The sequence below is a fragment of the Uloborus diversus genome, chromosome 3 (genome assembly GCF_026930045.1).
Source record: "Uloborus diversus isolate 005 chromosome 3, Udiv.v.3.1, whole genome shotgun sequence".
Lineage (NCBI taxonomy): Eukaryota > Metazoa > Arthropoda > Arachnida > Araneae > Uloboridae > Uloborus > Uloborus diversus.
The window spans coordinates 205,593,726-205,615,037 of NC_072733.1; the positions used below are offsets into that span (position 1 = coordinate 205,593,726).

Sequence of the window (21,312 nt, forward strand, 5' to 3'; positions counted from 1 at the left end):
GTGTTGGAATTATTTTTCAATGGATATTATTGCTCTAAATATTAGTTAGGGGACCTGGGGCCCGTATAAAAAGTTAAATTTGTATTTTTTGACTTATTTTTATTTTTACTTCAAACTTTCAAAATCTTAACTCTGCAACTGATTCTGAACATTTTTGCAGCTGGAAGTATACATCCAGGACTAACGGCTGTGAAAATAAAGGTCTTGCAGGTTAAAACGGAACACCCTGTATAATCATTGTCGGATGGAAGCTGTTTTTATGACATCACTCAGTTAGTTTGCCGTTGTTCTATTGCAATATTTTCCAGCATCTAACTTGCAGTTAAGGTATCCGACTAGGTTGAAAACACGATTTTAGACCAAAATCATATTGATGTATCTCAGCTGTCCAATGGTTGAATAGGATATCGCACCCCAGCAAGGAAAGTGACACAACTCAAAATTTGGGGAAAGCGTACTATAGCTTTTGGTTGGCACATCATTAAAATTTCATAATTTAGAAGAAAATTTTCCGGTCCTGAAGTATGGATTATTAGTTTAGATAACAGAAACTAACCAGTAAACATCACATCATTATCTTTTTGTGTCTATTGTTATATTTGAGACTAAATCGCCTATACTACTATTGTGTAAAACCTTCATTTTCTCCAAATGTGCTTTTTTGAGTTGTGTTACTTTCCTTGCCTGGGTGCGATATGTAGACAGAAATATGTTGCTTTTACTGAGAACTTGGTATACGTAATGAAATGTAGTTACTCTGTCTAATTCTTTGTACATTCTAAAAAATGTAACTTATTGGGCCATTCCGCGGAAAACGGTCATTTTGTCCCGTACGTGTACTCATATATGTCATTAAAAGTAACACTTTAAAATATTAATGAACATTTTTTTTTCATGACGTTATTTTATCTTGGACAAAAAATTCGTCATTACCCTTTAAAAGCATTACTTTTAATGACATATATGCCGTCACGTGCTGGACAAGCGGTCAACTTTTTCGTTTAACGACCCTATTTCTTAAAATTGAATGTTTTTAGAAAAAAAATTGACAATGGATAATAAAAAATTGTGGGATGTGTTGTAATCGGCAATGAAAGATACGGTTACATCTTCAATCAAATTGAAATGCATACAGGAAAACAACTGTATGGATTTTATTCTCTATTCAAAAGGTTTAACATTTTCTTCTCGTTACATAATAGGCCTTCTACAGCCTCCCAAAATGATGAATAACTTATAAAAAAGAAAATTACAGTATTTAATTAAAAACATTTTCAGTGAAGAGGTCAGAAAATTTTGCTCCTCTTTCCCAAGACTTGCAATGTAATGCACGTATTTATGCGTGAAATTTTTTAGCGTAATTAAATAGCAAATCAAACTTTACGAGCAAAATGCTCGTTTTAGGCGTGCTTTCGTATTAAGAAGGTTCAACTGTATTCATTTGAATGTTTATGCTCAGTATTTTCGTTTTGTATGAACTTGTGCTTTACTGTTAGGTACTTATTTACAAAATATTCCCTTAATTACTGAATGAAGCGCATAACGCTAGTTTCGTTACTTAAAACCATTCGCTGATTAAAATATAAAACAGAAACACACAAATTCTAGTTCTTTGCAGTTAATGAAAAAAATACAAAACATATAGGGTTGGCTTGGGTAAGTGGGACCCTTTTTGAGAACAGTTCGTTTTCGAAAACTTATGCAAAAGTTCTGAAACAAAAGAAATTACACTTATTGTCTTATTTTATCTTGAACATTATTAATAAACAAAAGTTTATCATTATTTTCTAAAATAATGCTTAAAATATTCTTAATGATTATATTTAAAAAAAAAATGGGTGTCCCACTTACCCCATAATAAGGGGTAAGTGGGCCATCCCCCTTTTATTTAAATTTCAATCAAGTATATCTAATAAAGGGGTAAGGAGGTTTTACTTAATAAAGTATGTAAATTTTAGTATGAATTAGTTTTTTGTAAATGCATCCATTTACGAAATATTTACAGTTTTTTAAATCTGTATGACAGAACATTTTTAAACAAAAAACAAAACAATTACATCTGTGAAATTTATTGAATGCCTATAGGTACATATTTTACTTTTAACATATAAAGGTGTGTTGAATAAGCATAATACCGCTGATTAAGGTCAATTTCGGTAAATTAGCCAAAACTATAAGCTGAAAGAGAAATTGGAAACACTAAATGGCTGCATCTGTTTAAAGTGTGCTAAGGAAGAACTATAATCGGACTGGACTTCATCCTCAATAACAATTCCAACATCCTCTACACCAGGCCAATAAAAACTGACCATTTCTATTCGTTATTGCAAATTCAGCAGTATTTTTTTTTTAATTTGTATTATCAACTTCCAACATTAGACCTACATAACACTTTATGATTTATTTTGATGTTTCACAAATACATAATCACCAGTTTTAGCAGTTTTTGTAGCTGAACTATCAATTCCTACTAGGTCATCATAGTTGTCTTGTATTTCACTAACACAAATATTTAATCCGAGTTGCTTTTGATTTTAAAGTCCTCATCATTATAGGGGGTCCCACTTACCCCATAGTGAGGCAACCCACTTACCCCTTATAGCAAAATTTGCATGGTAAGTGGGACATCTACTCTTAAACATTTATTTGTAATATTTTATACAAAAATGTTTGTTGCATTATGAACTTTAAGTTAAATTATACGAAAAATTAATGATCGTAAAAAAAATAATAAAAACTAACCTGGAAACACATCTTCGAAAAATGTTGCTTGAACTCGCAAAAAATATTTTTCAGAATTTGTATTTTTTTTTTTTTTTTTTTCACTAAGAGCTATGACCTAGAAAAAAAAAAATTCTACGAAATCCAAAAATATGTAAAACCAATCACTGTAAGAAAATTTAACATGATCAGTGTAAAAAAGTTTGAAAACTTTATTCATATTTCAGTTTAAGGGGGTGTGACCCACTTACCCCAACCAACCCTACAGAAAGAATGTTTTATTTAAACATAATCCGTACATCTCAGATGGAGAATAAGCTTAAGACGCTTATAATTACACGTCACTTTGTCTTTTTTTTTTCCTCGAGTGTACTACATAAAAAATAATATTGAACAGTTTAAATTCAATGAAAATAAAGAAATATTTAAAATATTGCATGCTGAAAGGTCAAGAGAAACTTTTTTTTTTTTTGCAAACAACGAACTTAAGCTAACCGTTATTAGAAAAAAAAACGCTAGATTGAGAGCTGTGTATGAATACTTAAAAATATATGGGTAATATTGTAAAAATCGAGTCATCAAGTAGTCAAGAAATGATGAAATTATGTTACATGTAATAGTTTCAAGTTCCATATTAGTAATGAAAAAGGTGCATAGCGGAAAACAAATCAATTTATGACCGTGAAAAGCAAGAATGAATGAAAGTTGTGTTCAATTTCCGCAGCTCACTTATATATATTTGAAACGAAGAGCAGTTTCTAAATTGTGCCACATGAATCAAGAAAGATTTATTTTTGGAAAAGGTAAGAGCTAAAATTCACTTTTAGACGTAAGAACTTAATGTCTAAATTTTCTGGGTTAAATAACTTTTTTTTTTAAATTTCCAACGGCTTCGTGAATTCATGTAAAAGTGATGCTCTCATAGAATTGCTTAAAAAGTTCAGTTAGTGGTAATTTTTCTCTCACTTCTCCATTCAAACGCCTGTCTAACAAGTGACAACAAATTAACTTTTCAATACGATGATGTGTATGCATCAGATTATCAAAACTAGAACATAATCTTTGATGTGTATTTCGAACGAAATCGTAGTCTCTTAAACTTAAATTCAGTCATTAATTGCTGTTACATGAATCTCAAATTTTCTGCCAGTGAAATTGACTCTGAAGGCTCGTCTACTCTTCCGGCGACGAGAATAACACCAGAAGTTTTATCTTGTACATAAAACTGAAACGGATGATTTGCGATGAACTCTTTGACTCCTCTAAAAGCTAAGGGCAGAAACTTCAACTTTGTGATTGTTGCAGCATCGTTTCCTTCTTCATCTACTTCTACCAATGTTTTCTGAACAATGTCATCGATGTAAAAATCGTTTGCGTCACAAATTCCAGAAAAGTTGGCCTCAAAAGAATGAAAAAAGTCTTTTACACCTACATCAATGAGGACTTCTTTTAGATTGGTTTGGAATTGAAATTTCATTCTTGGGATAGCTACCATATCTAGTTTCGTACTTATCATTTTACTCTTGATATCACACAACATGTCGCCATCGATCTGTAAATTAGCAGGTTGGTCGTATTGAATTGGTAACGCCAAGATCATGCTCATTTTCTCATCCTAAAAAGAAAGAATGATGTATTAATAATTTAGCAATGCAAAAACAAATAGTGGCCGACTTTTTAAAAATGAAATGAAAAAGAAAAAAGAAATTTTTTACGAGTAAAATTTCTGTAATTTGATATCTTTGCTTTGAGACGTTTTGACTCTAACTGTATCTTGAAGTATTTTTTTTCTCTTCAACTTATTTCGCCTTCAGTCATTAAAAAACCAATAAGCCATTTTCATTTTTTTAAATTAAAAGATAGAAAACTTGGTAGCACACTCAGTGATTCCAAACTTCGAGAGGACATTGCAAATTTTTGCCACTTTATTGTAAACTCTAAATTTATTTAGGACATTTATTTCTGTATGCCAGCATAGGATCATCATTAAATAAATGCAAACTTCATGATAAGATTTATCTCATTTTGCAAGCGTAGAAGTTTTTGTGTTGCTGAAAAATAAAAGGCATACATCTGTTTCGTAGAATTGGTTCAGTACTGACCGAGTAATCGCAGTTTAAAACGAAAATATTAGTCTCTCCGTGATTGCAATCATGCTTTTAACGTCGTTCATTTACAAAGTAAAAAAGATATTACCGGTTTTGGAGGCAGAAAAGACCTTGAGAAAGATTCTTATGGCACTCACTTTATTGGCTATTATATAATGGAACCTGAAGACCAGTGACCACAAGAACTTTTCATAGCTGACTGAAGTTTTGGGGTTTGTGTTCACGATAATCATTGAGTTCTCCAACAGAGTTAATGACGAGCGAAAATTTGCATGGAGACGTGTAAAATAGTGATAGACTCGGTTTGCGCATAACACTCGAACACTGAAAATTGGGATTTGAGGTCAATTCTTTTGATTACCCCTCCTTCTTTCATTGCTAATTTGTTTACAACATTCTTTGCTTCGTTCTACTGCGGTGCTCCAGGCTTTCAAATCTCAACAAGATAATGTTTAGTATGCTAACACGTACTTTTCTCTCCACCATCAGATCAGAAAGATCAATTTAGAATGGTGCCTTAGGATCATTCCACTGCATGCATTGACCACTTCTCGTCTTTTGTGACATTGCGTGGTAATGCATCACCGCAAAAAACGAGAAGTGGTCAATTACTTCCCATAACGGGAATCAAGCTCTCCTAACCTTAGGGGAAGGCAAGACTCCTTATCTCTACATTTGCCAGCGCGTGAGAGCTGGTGGGTTTATTCCTATGTCTACACCGGGAATGGAACTTTCGTGGTGGGATCGAACCCGGGTAGTCTTGATGAAAGACAGCGGCCCTAACTACTAGTACACACGAGACTCGAGTCCTAATCCCTGAACCGCAACAGACTGGGGTATTGCATGTCTCGATAAGCTTATATGTACGTGTTTTCTTGTATTGAGTTTTAGTAAATTTAAATGTTATTTGTTATTAATTTCGACGTACGTTTGTAAAATGTGGAATAGTCTTTTTTTTCGAACTTATTTTGTGTTTAAAATTAATATTAAACTCTGGTAATTAAAAATGCGAACCAAAAACTTATTTCTGTGTGCAAAAGCATGTAGGAACAATTTCAATATAAGCGGACTACTCTCCGAGTCAATTTATAGGAATTATTTATTTATTTAAATAACAACCTACTATTATGCATCAAGAGAAAAATTATAGAGTACTCTGTACATTTATATAACCATATGCAGTCGGACCTCCATATTATCGAAGTAGCAAATTGCCGGAAAAAAATTCGATATGTTGAAATGATCTTAGTTTATCATAAATTTTGGCCAACTGTAATGCCTTTTCATGTTTTTGAGTGCGTTTACTGTAAGTTTCAGCCTACTTTTATTAGTTTTTTTGATTTCTCATAATAGCAGGAACTCTGCTTGCGAAAATACTAAATTTACCAGAAAGGACATTGTTGCTCCTTCATACATCTTCCTTTTTCGGCTATTCAACTTCATCCGCAACATGAGGGAATTTTCATTTTGACAATGTAATCGAGAGAAAAGTAAAAAATCAATCTAACTTGAATGATTTTCACTGAAGCTAAAAAGACTAGGAATGATAATCAACAAACAACATTGATAACTTGAAACTGATTTTACTATATTACTGGTTGCAACTAAGATTTGAAATAAACTTGAGGGAATTTAAGAACTCTAGAACGGAACAACACCTATCTACCCGCCCCTCAACCCTAGATTTCTTAACCCTATATTTCATAATCATTACTGACCCAGGCAAAGCAGGGTATTTTTGCTAGTGTAACATAAGTTGGCTAATTTAAAACGTTTTTCTAGCCACTTCTTAATATCTATTTCTCCTGGAAATTCTGGCACAAAGTAATATGCAATATTTTTAAATTCAAACTGCGCTGACTTGTAACTGAACAAATATTTAAGCAAATAGATACGAAAAAAAGATAAAGTATAAAGCACTACATATTATATATATATATATATATATATATATATATATATATTATATATATATATATATATATTTAATGTACCTACGCGGGTGGATTAGAAATAAAAATTCTTTTCCATGTGTTTACGTGATAAACGCGATTTCATATAAAGTTAATTTTCTAATCAAATATAACAACATTAGCACATTAAATGTATTTATCAATTCCTACTAAAACTGAGTATGTAGTATCCCGCATTGATGCTTGTACAGTTCCTCGAATATCTTCCATTTCGGGATCAAAAGAAAAACTTTGAAGATGAGAAGATTTCAAATGGTTTTCCCCTCGTTCAATTAATTTAATATTGTCGGAAAAAAAGACGGTAATATCGTAGAACGAAGCCATTCTCGACAAACACTGCGGTAGTTTCAACACACGAATCGTTTGTTGTTGCCCAGCGCCATGTTGTGACGTCAGACTCCAGTCGTGTGACGTCGACTTTATACTCATTGAACGTTCGCTAAACAGGCTCATTGCTCGAATAGGAATTAAAGTATTACTATTTGTGAAATGCTGCAGGATAACATCTTTGTATCATATAGTGTATTTGTTGGGTAAAATCTTATTACTATTATAAACGCGAGCGTTTGTATGTATGGATGTATGTAACTCTTTCACGCAAAAACTACTGAATGGATTTTCATGAAACTTCACAATAATGTAGCTTTTACATCAGAACAACACACAGGCTATAATGTATAGAGATATTGTGTGAATAGTCAAAAATATATAACGATAAGTGTCAAGTAAGTTGCAAAAAATTCTGCCTTCTGCGAGCTATTCTGGCGTGCGCGATCCTTGTATCAAAATAAATACTTTTATCGCATCTGTTTTTATATAAATTGCATTGCGTATTTGGGTTAAATTCTTTTTTCTACGGGGGAGAAAGATTTTCCTTTTGTATTCGTGCAAAGTGGAATTTAATTTAAAACATTTTTTTCTAGATGGAGCGGAATGATCATTTATGTAAATCGCGCTGCGTATTTGAGTTAAAATCTTTTTTTCTATGGGGGACAGGATTTTCCATTTGTTCTAAATATAATGTCTTCTTTCATTACGTTCTTTTTCTGCGAAGGAAAGGGGATAGAGCGGGGCTTTGCTTAAACGTTTTAGTTAAAAAGATCGGATCACTAATTGATTGGAGTTCACTTCGTTCGCAGCTGGGTTTCGGTAGCTTGGTCGCTTGGAGAGATTGAAACACTGTGCGATACAATAAACAATGACGTTGGTGGATCATATGACATTTTAAAGCAACTGCTAATGCAATTTAATGCTTTTTATTTCGTTGGAGAAATATTTTAAATTGCAAAAGAATTTTTACTGTTTTTTTTTTTTTTTCAATATGATGTGTGCGGGAAGGGGGTATTTTCATGTATTCAATGGAAGTTCTTTAAATTCTTGGCACGGGCATCGCCGTGCTGGTACAGCTAGTGTGTCTATACTCTAGAAAGTATAAAAGACGCACGGAAGACGTTTCATCGTTACAACATTTTTTTCCCTCCTACTGTCGATCAAGCTTAATGAGTTTTTACATTACTTGAGACAAAGTTGTGTTTTCGCATCGCACATAGAAGTATTTGCATCAAAAAACCGGGCAAAATCATTTGTTGCGTTTTTTTTTTTTTTTTTTGTCATAAAATGCATTGAAAAATGCTACTCTATCGCAACTAGATGTTGATTTGGGGAAAAAAATTCTTGAAAAATTGTTTTCATTTTCCTTTTCAATACACTGATCGCAATTAAAATTGCTCATCTAGGATTTATTACTGCGTCTTGCAATTATCATATTTACTGCCTCTAGGAAAAACAACTTTGTTTTTCGGAGCTGTCTGGATCTACTACCACTTCTTAAGTTGAGGTTAGAGTTTCGTAAGTGTAGTATGCATCTGTTAATTCATTCGTGAAAATTATTGTGAAAAATGTAATCGGTGATGCTAAGAGTGCCTATTGCGGATTATAGCTGCTTTCTTTGAAAGCTGAACAATTGATTGGATTGCTTGGAGCGGGGGGGGGGGGGGGGATTCAGCACCACGCATCAAAAACTTATATAAACTTTTAGGCATTGGATGGGTCGGATACTTGCATGGGTCGGCAAAATCTAACAGAGGAAGGATCAGTATTTTGTTATTTTGTTCCCTCCACCATCATTAATTATAACAAGTCTTACAGTAATATGTGATCTCTGCTTGATATTTGCATGGTTTTTGGTAATATTAAAAAAAATAAATAAATAAAAATCATACTTTGTCTGCTGGAATCCATCATAGCCCTATTTTTATACCAGTACCCTTTTTTGCTTCTTTTCCTTTGAAGACGTTTCTACAACCTCTACTAAGTACTACAGTGGCGGTCAAAATTATAAGAAAAATCACCAAATCTTGGCTGCATTTGTTCAGAAAGTTATGCAAATTTTATGACTGGAAACTAGTGGCAAAAGGAATTTTCGTTTATTACTTTTGTTGGAAATACAGAGGGATTTCGTGTTCATAGAACGAAACCAAGTCTATTTAAAACCTCCCTGAACGGACACTCCCAAATTGCAAACATCTCTTCGAGTCCCAGTCCCTTTATATAGGTTTTTCCATATTATTCACTCGAATAGCTTGCACTCCGAATAACGGGCAGTTATTTTAATTTAAAAACAAGTATTTTTCGGTTGCTGCACTGAAATTATAAACCAACAAATTAATAAAAATTTTCGCATTAAATTCAAATTTTTGTTGTTTCTAATTCTCTAATTTAGAAAAGTATTTACTTAATTTTAGAAACTTGTACGGTGAAACCTGTAAAGTTCACCAACCTTGTAAGTTGACCACTTGACTAAGTTGACCACTATTTTCAAGCACAGAATTAGATCTTATCATATAATTCAACCTCTATAAGTTGACCACCTGTTTAAGTTGACCACTAAAGTACTGCACCGCAAGTGGTCAACTTACACAGGTTTCACTGTTTTACAAAGTTTAACAAAGCCAGAAATTCAAAGCAACTTCATTTACCCATTCGAGCAAACATTAAAATTAAAAAATGTATAACCAACAAAATCTCTTTTTGAAAGATTTGTCTGAACAAGAAAAACAGAAAAACGATGAATAAATAAATATAATTTTCCTACTCTTACATTTTTTATTTATAGTTTGCCAAATTCAGCTTTTTTTTTTAAAAATAATGCATTGGAAATAAATTCTATTCTACGAAATGTATTACCAGGGCCTAGGGCCTTATAAATAATGCTTGGACAGTGACATTTTTTTGCGCCAGGAGAATAACATTTCCCTAGTAGCTTGCCTGTTACGTAAGCCCAGGATTATAATTAAGGTAAAGAGTGCTATTTTTCTATTCTAACCTCTTAATTCAACTACACCCTATGAGTAGAATTTTTTTTTTTTTTATTTAAAACAAAGATGTTGTCCAAGAGAATGACAGTAAAAATGTTACATACCCATTTTTTAACTTCAAAATTTTAGTAAGAGCAGCAAACAAATATTTGCAAAATACTCAAGGAATTTCACAAAATGGTGATGATAAACAGTGTTGCAGTACAGCAGATTAAAAATTTCTTTTAAAAAAATCGATAAAACTAATAATATGAAGCTGTAGAGTTTGTTTGAAAGCGCTTATCTCATCAGGAACTACTGGTTCGATTTGGAAAAAAATCTTTCTTTGTTGAATAGTTCATTCATTGAGGAAGGCTATAGGCTATATAAGATCACGCTATGACTAATAGGAGTGAAGCAGCAATAAAAAATGTTATGAAAACGGGAAAATTTACATTATAATATAAAATGCTTGGAACGTAGAATATGCGTAGCTACGACAGTGTTGCCAGATGGTCAAATCCAGATTTCCCCAATACCCTTCCAACTTTTGCCCAAAAAGCGATGTTCTCTAACAAAATTCCCCAAATTCAAAAATTATTTTTCCACTAATATTTTCATAAAAGGAATCGACTTCCTCTGATATTTTTGTCTCCTAAATTTTTTTTCTTTCTCCAAATAACCGAATTTTCTTATGAAATTCCCCAACTTTTCTTTTCTTCCCATTTTCGCTTTTTTCTTTGTCTTCTTTATCTTTTTTTATCTTTACTATTAATAAAGCTGAAAGTCTCTCTGTCGGGATGTCTGTCAGGATCTCTGTGACGCGCATAGCACCTAGACCGTTCGACCGATTTTCATGAAATTTGGCAAAGAATTGGTTTGTAGCAAGGGGGTGTGCACCTTTAAACAATTTTTCGAAAATTCGATTTTGTTCTTTTTCTATTCCAATTTTAAGAACATTTTCCCGAGAAAAATTATCATAAGATGGACGACTAAATTACCAAGTTTTCATAATGGAGAACCGTAACGCGGGCAAGCCAATTGGCGAGAAATTCATCATGCATTATTTGTAAATATACAGGGGAACCAAAATATCTTTTAATTTTCTACTACGGGCAAAGCCGTGGGGGTGCCACTAGTCATAAATACGAGCGCCTGACCGAGAGATAAGAAATTACCAAATATTTTTTTTTTTTCTACTCGCCTTTGCTACACTGCTTCTGTATGTACATTTAAACTATGATTTTTGTATATATTTATCCAAGAACATTCTTAATCACACTAATTTCTGATTCACGTATCAACTAGTTACTCACGCAGAACTAGAATTCCGTAGCATAATATTCCACATAATGCAAAATGCGAATTCCATAAAGTTAAGCAAAGCTAAACCAATGCTCTTTGATACAAACAATGTAACTACCAGATGTCAAGACGCGAATTTTAATTCGAAATTTTTTTTCCCCGAGGGTTTTTTTCCCCAAGAAAAAAATTTTCCCCAAAGAATTCCCCTCAAAGCCCAAATGGGGAAATTTCCCCCAATCTGGCAACACTGAGCTACGATGGCTCGACGTGAAAGTGTATGAGCTTCGCGATTCAGTGGGCGTAGTTTCGAGTCAGTGCAAATCTCGAGGGTTTTTCTCAGAGAAAATCCTAAACGATGCTAAAAATGACCTGTAAAAAAAATGTATATATACTTATCGTTGTCTTATTTTAATTACTAGTTAACTAATAATATAACGCGGGGAAGAGTTTACGTGCTAATCTCGGGAACTACTGGTTCGAATTGAAAAATTATTTTTGTGTTGAATAGTCCATTTATGGAAGAAGGCTACAGGCTATATAACATCACGTCATGACGAATAGGAATGTAGCAGCAATACAAAATGTTATGAAAAATGGAAAAAATTTGTATCTATACTAATATTATACTAATGTTTGTTTGGACGCGCTAATCTCAGGAACTACTGGGCTGAATTGAAAAATTATTTTTGTGTTGAATAGTCCATTTATGGAAGAAGGCTACAGGCCATATAACATCACGTCATGACGAATAGGAATGTAGCAGCAATACAAAATGTTATGAAAAATGGAAAAAATTTGTATCTATACTAATATTATACTAATGTTTGTTTGGACGCGCTAATCTCAGGAACTACTGGGCTGAATTGAAAAATTATTTTTGTGTTGAATAGTCCATTTATGGAAGAAGGCTACAGGCCATATAACATCACGTCATGACGAATAGGAATGTAGCAGCAATACAAAATGTTATGAAAAATGGAAAAAATTTGTATCTATACTAATATTATACTAATGTTTGTTTGGACGCGCTAATCTCAGGAACTACTGGGCTGAATTGAAAAATTATTTTTGTGTTGAATAGTCCATTTATGGAAGAAGGCTACAGGCCATATAACATCACGTCATGACGAATAGGAATGTAGCAGCAATACAAAATGTTATGAAAAATGGAAAAAATTTGTATCTATACTAATATTATACTAATGTTTGTTTGGACGCGCTAATCTCAGGAACTACTGGGCTGAATTGAAAAATTATTTTTGTGTTGAATAGTCCATTTATGGAAGAAGGTTACAGGCTATATAACATCACGTCATGACGAATAGGAATGTAGCAGCAATACAAAATGTTATGAAAAATGGAAAAAATTTGTATCTATACTAATATTATACTAATGTTTGTTTGGACGCGCTAATCTCAGGAACTACTGGGCTGAATTGAAAAATTATTTTTGTGTTGAATAGTCCATTTATGGAAGAAGGCTACAGGCTATATAACATCACGTCATGACGAATAGGAATGTAGCAGCAATACAAAATGTTATGAAAAATGGAAAAAATTTGTATCTATACTAATATTATACTAATGTTTGTTTGGACGCGCTAATCTCAGGAACTACTGGGCTGAATTGAAAAATTATTTTTGTGTTGAATAGTCCATTTATGGAAGAAGGCTACAGGCCATATAACATCACGTCATGACGAATAGGAATGTAGCAGCAATACAAAATGTTATGAAAAATGGAAAAAATTTGTATCTATACTAATATTATACTAATGTTTGTTTGGACGCGCTAATCTCAGGAACTACTGGGCTGAATTGAAAAATTATTTTTGTGTTGAATAACCCATTTATTGAGGAAGGCTATAGACTTTTTTTTTTAATCAGATTGACCGAAACATTTTTAATTGCAAATTAAATGTTTAATTAATTGTTTAGTTTTATTAATTCCCAAAAGATAGCGGATTTAAGTGTTCTTTGAATTCCTAATAGATGGCGTGGTAAGTTAGCTGTTCGAGAGGGCGCTGGCCGACTGTGTCGATAGCTGCAAGGAACCATGCCCATGCTACGCTGTTGTGATCAGCTAAAAGATTTTTGAATGCGGATTTTTTTTCGATGTTCAGGTACGTAATTTGATTTTGTAGGATTTTTCTATTGGGTAATGTTTTCCTTATTTCTTCAACGCTTGTTTTTGTGCTTATAGTTGAAGATAGTTACTTATCTAAATAAATAATTTGATTTTTCGTATTATTCAATTGTTTATAACGTTTTTATTAAAGCATTGTTTATTTGGCGAAACACTTAAAACTGTAGGGGGAAAAAACCGCTTCAGTCGCTAAAGGGCAGGGTTATGGCAGCTTGGTTGCTTGGTGCGTTAAACGATGAACCATGTAGTTGAAGGATTATTTTGAGTTTTAAAGCTACTGTTAGTATTTTTATGTGTTTTGGCGAATAGTTTTAAATTCCAAAGAGACTTGAAAAGGTGTGTACGCATTTTAGTTGAAGAAAAATGATCATTTCACATCAGAAGGGGGCGGGGACCCGATTTTTTTTTTTTTTTTTTTTTGTTCAACGGACTTCCTTTAACTTAACACGGACATTGCGGTGCGGGTACTGCTAGTCTATAATAATTGAACTCATTCCTCTGCCAGAAGAATGACATGAAGACCTGGCGACAAACTTTAAAATGATAAAACTTGATTACTTAAATAATTAAATTTATTTATCGAAATTTCACATGGAATGTTGATATAAAATTTTTAAATAATTTAAGTACATTTTAGAAACGAGTTGGGACACGACAAAAGAGTGACTTGTTGGTTGTTCAAAAATTTTTGTAAGAAAGAATAAATGAGTTATATTGTTTTAATATGAATAGAACAACATCGGAAAAGTTATTTATAATTATTAAAAAGAAGAAAACAGATTTATAGATTAAACAATCCTTTTGTTAGGCTCCTGGGACTTAATAATTTTTAGGATATTCGAGAATTAATTATATAGTGGTGTTCCCATAGGATATACTTCATGTACGCCGTATACTCTCAAACATTTTTTTGACATAAAGCGTATACCCTCAAGCTTAAAAATTTTTCACATTATGACATGTTATGTATATGATCGCATGCATAGGCGCGGATCTAGAGGGGGGCCATGGGGGCCATGGCCCCTCCCAAAGCCTTGTGATTGTAGGATTTTTTTTAAGGAGAAAAAAACGAAAATATTATGAAAAAATAACAAAATGTAACACATGTTTTTACATTAAAAGAAATTTCGGCCTTAATTGGGAGAGAAATTATATCTCTCTCCTTGAAAAAGAACTATTATTCCTAAAATTTTTCTCCTTCGTTTGCATCATATCTTGATTCCAACTTTAGACACTTGGACGTTCTCTAAATGCTGTTGTCCTCAGAGTCACCTATTGCTCTCGAGACCAAAGAGAGCCTAAATTTGCGTATTTATGGCTTTAATTTCGAAATGTTCCGTTAGGAGAGCTCACGAATCTTCAACGCTTTATTAATACGTGTAAAAATAGCTTAAAATTAGCTTTTTAGAGCCTCTAAGGTAAAATATTTCTAGGAAGGGTGGATTCCAAACACACACACTCAATCTCCCTTTAGAATCATTCATTTTAATCAAGTTTCTCGAGAGTTTGTTCAAAAATTTTGGATGGCCCCTCCGAAAATGATCGGCTAGATCCGCCACTGCGCATACACATATTGTGCGTAATGAATACTGGGAGTATACCCTCAGAAAAATTGATGGGAACACCACTGCCTGTATATTTATTAAACAAAAAATAAAATCAAAAAACATACTTCGTATGGAAGCTCCAAAAACTTGTATTTCATTTCCAGATCCTCATAAAATTTAAATGTCTCGACTTCGGTGGACATCATCGAGACTTCTGTCGTTTCTCTTTTTCCGGAATAGAAATAGTCTCTCTTCGTACTTTCCAGTGGAAATTGAACTTTCCAAGCATCGTTGAAATCCACGGCATTCAAAAGCAGGCTTTGTGTGATGTTTGGTACTTTTTCGGTTAACATGGCTTCAAATTTCCCATTTGTCTTATTTCTTGCATAATCATTAATATCCTCCGTCGAAAATTCCGAGTCACTGGTAAAATTCACTTCAAAAGTTTCGGCTTCATAAAATTTCTTTATGTTGTCTGCAAATTCTGTATTTTTTACGTCACAGCCCTCTTGAATGAAGAAACCACTGAACATTGAGAAATTTCTGCCATTGCTTTGTAGTTCATCTCGAAGAATTTTCATGCTTTCGTGGAACTGGAATACAGAGGAAAATATATATCCAAATAGGTAATTGCACGCATTTAAAAAATAAAAACAAATTGTTTGATGTAGAAGTAGGGGAATGTGGGGCAAAGTGAAATGGTAAAATATTTACTCTGTTTTTAGCGCCAACTATCTGGTAATATTTTAACTATATAGTAACACATGTCATCTATTCCTGTCGTGAAAAAAATACCACCAAAGATTAAAGCATATGATAATACAGGCAATTTTCAAAAATGGATTCTCATATTGTAATATTTTGTTGCAAGTCAAAAATTAATTTTGTTATTGTAAAATGATAAAGTTCATGTTATTAAAATTTAATTATTAAATGAGATCTTCTAATACTCTGTGAAATATTTATTTAGTTAATATTAAGCTTATTTGTATTTTAAATATTTTCTACAATCAGTCAAGTACATGCGGGGCAAAGTGAAATAGTTTGCTTCATTTACTCGCTCATTCATGTACTAAATCACTTATGTATTCGTTTATTAATTTATTCATCTACATTCCTTCATTTAGTAATTCACTAATCTATTCATTTATTTTCTTATTCATTCACTTTTTTACTTGTTCATTTATTTTTCTTATATTAAATAATTAACTACTTTAATTTTCAGGTAAATATTTTAGTATCTTTCCATTTAATCATCAAACCTTTTATATACTGATTTATTTGATCAAAAATATTCTTTATAATTAAATAGAAAATATTTCATAAGGAAAATATTTCCTTTTTCACTTTGCCCCCATGAGAGAAAAAGGGAAAATTTTCCACTTTTTTTTTTTTTTTTTTTTGAAGGCGCAAACTTACTACCAAAATTTTAAAATACTGTTTCAATGTAAGTTTTATTATAAAATAGAATGTTCTTTCTTTGTGTACTGTAATTTTCAAAATAAATTTCCAATTTGTTCATTTTGAAAAAGCTCAGTCATCTTAACCATTTCACTTTACCCCACATTCCCCTACTTAAAAAATTGTCAATTCATTCGTACTTGATGTTAAAATGTGGTTACGCTTTGCGAACTTCTACTTAATTCGATGAACTTACTCTGCCAAGAAAACCTATTGCCAGTTAACTCGTAGTAACCGTTTATGTGCATATCTCACTATATTTGTAGTAATATAAGAATAAGTAGAGATATTTTGCTTTTGGGAAGGTAATAAGAAATCAAAACTGACTAATGAATTAAAAACTAATATATATATATATATATATATATATATATATATATATATATATATATATATATATTAGGGTGGAACGAAAAAAACAAAGTTTTTACTTTCGAATCGTAATAGTGCAGAAAAGTTGCGATTGGTGAAGACTTACAAAACAAAACAAAAATTTTTAAAATCGGATAATATCTTCCGATCCCGCAACGAGCCTAAAAATTTGAAAAAAATGGAAAATTTCATGTTTTTAGCGATTTTTTAAAAATTTTGCTCCAACGTTTCTTTTTTAATACTCTAAGACGGAAAAGTTACGATTGGTGAAGCCTTCAGAAATTTAAAAAAAAACACGTTGAAATCGAATAATACCTTCTGATCCAGAAACAAGAATGAAAAGTAAAAAAAAGGGAGAATTTCATCTTTTCTTAGTGATTAAAAATAAAATTGTTCTTGCTGTTTCCCCCCCCCCCCCCCCCCGGTGTTACAGGGAAAAGCCTTTTAAAAAACCCTATAATAAACATAAACATTAATTTATTTCTTGACTTTTAAGGTATCTTCTAAACATGCAAAACTACCATTCTTTACAATAATGAAATATTTTCAAATAATAAAAAGTTATAAAATATTTACCAAATTTACAATCCAGTATACAAGTCTTATTGTTTTAAGTGTTTCTTGTGGAAGCTAATTTATAATCAGATTTTTTGGAAAATTCGGGCATAATTGATCTGGATTTCAATGTTGCTTTTATGTAGCCATCTCTTGATTTAAATCCACACACTTTGAGTGAAGCCTCCGTCACTAACTTCACACATCTTTTGACAGCTTGCGTATGGCAGGGGAATAGTTTTATATCCCAGTCGGGTATAGTGCCTGTTACAATAAATTTTTCAATGTCTTTGTTATGACCGTTTCGAAGAAAAGGTGGAGAAGATAGCTTTGTCGTGTTCCAATTAATAATCTCTGTGTAATCTTCTGCTTCGAAATTTAGAGATGGAATGACTAAGTTTCTAATCCTTTTGCCTTTAGAAAGAAACTCTCTGGCTTTTAACACACTTTTAAACGCTAGTTCTCTTATGTGCCTCCTTTCATCAAACACCATTGCCATTAATTAGATTGTCAGGTAAGTATCGACAGGTTTGAATTGTTCTGTAAACATGAATGGCACCGTCTGTGAAATTTTTGCGGTTCTTTATTTCAAACCAGACCGACATGCAACATCGCAAAATAAAAAGTCACTATGTGTTTTAACTCACCTGATAGGATCGATACACTTACGTACAGTCTAAGAACTCTATTTGCACAAGTGAGCCCTCTGGAATGTGAGAGTGGGCCGGGGTCACGATTTGACAAATCATTTGGTCCAAAGTTCCAATTTTTCCTATGCCATGTTTCCTCTGAAGATAGAGAAATCTTTGTTCAGAGATCAGTATCTTTTCAGATTTTTCACACGTACATTTCATGTAAGTTGGACATTCACAAATGTCTAGGGTCTTTTTACAAGTGCAAATAACATTCTTTACGCACTTCCAGGCAGAGACGTCAAAGAGTTTCCTTCTTCACTTTTAAATTTATCAACTTTAGTTTATCCTTGTCTCGGTTGTAAGATCTCATGAAATTGAGATATTTTTTGTAGAAGATATCAATGAGCTGAGCAAATCTTTTCAGGGAAACTGTAGGAATCGAGGCCTTATCAAAGATACATTTAACTTTTTGTCCTTAACAATGGAAAAACTCATTTTCGTGTTATAGACTTTTCTAGGTAACTCAAATCTCTCTTGAAAGCAACTTTGAAGTACATTTTCATAAGTAAGGAGCTTATTTGTTGGCAAATCTCTCGGGTGGCCAAATATAGGGCACTCAAGGGACTTTCTCGTAATTCTTTTCTGCAAAGATGGATTCATGTTTGAAACACGTTAAACAGAGCAAATAGACATCACACGCACATTAGAAACATTGAGAAATACTGATGCCAGCACGACTGCTTTATTCATTTAAGTAAGATACCTATAGACACAAACCAACGAAAAAGCTCATAAATTCAAGATCGTGAGGCGCTAATGGGGCGTATTAGATGCATACACTGTACTGAGCGGCATAAGCAAATATGAGTCACGCGGGATTAAAGGGCCATGTGGACAATTTCAAGACAGGCTAGTACTAAAATATCACATTAATTTTATAAAAAAACGTTCTTTCATTAGTATTTCATACCGAACTTATGAGGATCGTTAAACTAAAAGAAGAAAAAAAGCTGAAAAAGGGCTTAAAGTTTACATTTTTTTAAATATGTAGGTTCGTTGCGCGATCGGAAGATATTGTTTTATTTCAAAAAGATTTTTCTTTTTTTTTGCTTTGAAGTCTTCACTAAACGTAACTTCTCCGTTCTGTAGCCTGAAAAAGTACATTGAACCAAAAATGTTAAAAATTCGGAAAAAAACCTGAAATTCTCAACTTCTTCGATTTTTTAGGCTTGTTTCTGGATCAGAAAGTATTATTCGATTTCAATTTGTTTTTTTTTATTTCTGAAGGCTTTACCAATCATAACATTTCCGTCTCAGAGCCTTAAAAAGAAACATTAAAACAAAATTTTTGAAAAATCACTAAGAAAACACGAAATTTTCCATTTTTTCAAATATTCAGGCTCGTTGCGGGATCGGAAGATATTATCCGATTTTAAAAATTTTTGTTTTGTTTTGTAAGTCTTCACCTATCGCAACTTTTCCGCACTATTACGATTCGAAAGTAAAAACTTTGTTTTTTTCGTTCCACCCTAATATATATATATTTTTTTTTTTTTTGAACTTTAAATTACCTTTGTAATACATAAAAATGTTTTAACAATTTTTGTGTTCGGCATTTTCTTGTTTAATTATATTTTAATGCACAAATTTTTAAAGCGGTGAACTTTTCTCACAATATGACGTTAGACTAAAATCTACCAGAAACGTTCATGTTTTCGGGTATCCGGACATTCTTCAGACCATTCTCCATGCTCCAAATTTCGTAACAAAATATTTGGACTTTCCACTTTCTGTCCCAAGCAGCTGCTAAAATCCTTAACAAGCTTTCTGTCGCCAAAATTATTTCTAAAAACGAGCTGATGTGTGCATCACATGACTTCCTTTTACTCCAATTTAATGTCATTTCTTCATTATTGGCAATTTTAATGTCATTCATAAGTGTACTCTCTAAACATCACCAACAATGGGCAAATTGAAACCAGATTTTAAAAAAAAATCCGCCAAATTTGTCGCAAAGTTGGCGATAAAACTTGGCGACCAAAAGACTGGCGATATATCGCCAAGTGTCCGCTAAATTATAGCACCATTTGAGTTTACATTGAAATTAACAATGATTTTCCCCCAAAAACCCCCCTTTAGAAACACCCGAATGCAACCAAAAGAGGAGGTGCACAACTAGACCTCATTAGGGCTCTACGTACCAAATTTCGACTTTCTAGGACACACCGTTCTTGAGTTATGCGACATACATACGTACATATGGACGTCACGAGAAAAGTCGTTGTAATTAACTCGGGGAATGTTAAAATGGATATTTCGTGTGTTTATACGTATTCTCATCGATACTGTGAATAATTTTGAAGCTCCCTAATATTTACGCGAGTCTTTTTTTTTTAATTAAGTTATCCGGTATTCCGGCTGAGCTTACCAATATATTTGTTGTTACTTTTTTCGCTATACATGGTTTATTGGTAATACTATATATGCAGTGCTGTAGCTGAAAAAATATTTTTCAAGGTACACATCTCTTTCTTTTGGAGTTGATGTCATGGTTGACAGATGTTTGTTTTTGGGTCAAAAAAGGTCAGTTTCGACAACATACGCCAGTTTTTATTTGAAAAGCAGATGTTTACTTTTAAAAAAATCTTCGTTTTGAAACCAGTTTACAGTAAATTGGCCGTAACTACGTTAATTCTTTTTAAATTAATGTCATATTTTTTTTTTTCAAATCATATTCTGAATTGCTTTAAAAAACATCAGTTCTGTAATTACTTAAGCATTTGCTTTATAATATATCAAGAAATGCTATCACCTTGTTTACTTGCAGACTCGCGACGCGTTCCGAAATCTGCGAAGCTCTCTTAGGGTATGCTGCTCCCACCCACTACAAATAAGCAGCTTAATTGTGCTTATCTAAACATTCTACACACAAAAAAAAAAAAAAAGAATTTTTGATTAATTTTTCACTAGCATATTTTTTTGCTTTCAGATAATTTTAGTTTATTTTCCTTCAGAAAATATTACTGATCTAATGAAACATTTCGAATGTACGTGGGCATGTCGTGCAGAGAAATCACCTGCAACTATTTTTAAATGAATCTTTCAAATGAACGAGTTGAATGAACGGATCAAAAGAATGAACGATCCTCTGATGAACGGATCATCAAAAAGAACGAAATTGCTCACCTCTAGT

At 32.6% G+C, this 21,312-nt stretch overlaps 1 protein-coding gene across 1 annotated transcript; it reads right to left on the reverse strand.

The window, feature by feature from the left end:
• Positions 1-3,844: 3,844 nt before the first annotated feature.
• LOC129219143 (intracellular coagulation inhibitor 2-like) lies at positions 3,845-15,449 on the reverse strand. Its single transcript, XM_054853463.1, has 2 exons — positions 15,222-15,449; positions 3,845-4,336 (listed from the first exon to the last, which is right to left on the reverse strand). Exons 1-2 carry the CDS (start codon positions 15,447-15,449, stop codon positions 3,845-3,847), a joined length of 720 nt encoding a protein of 239 aa, XP_054709438.1.
• Between the last annotated feature and the right edge of the window lie 5,863 nt (positions 15,450-21,312).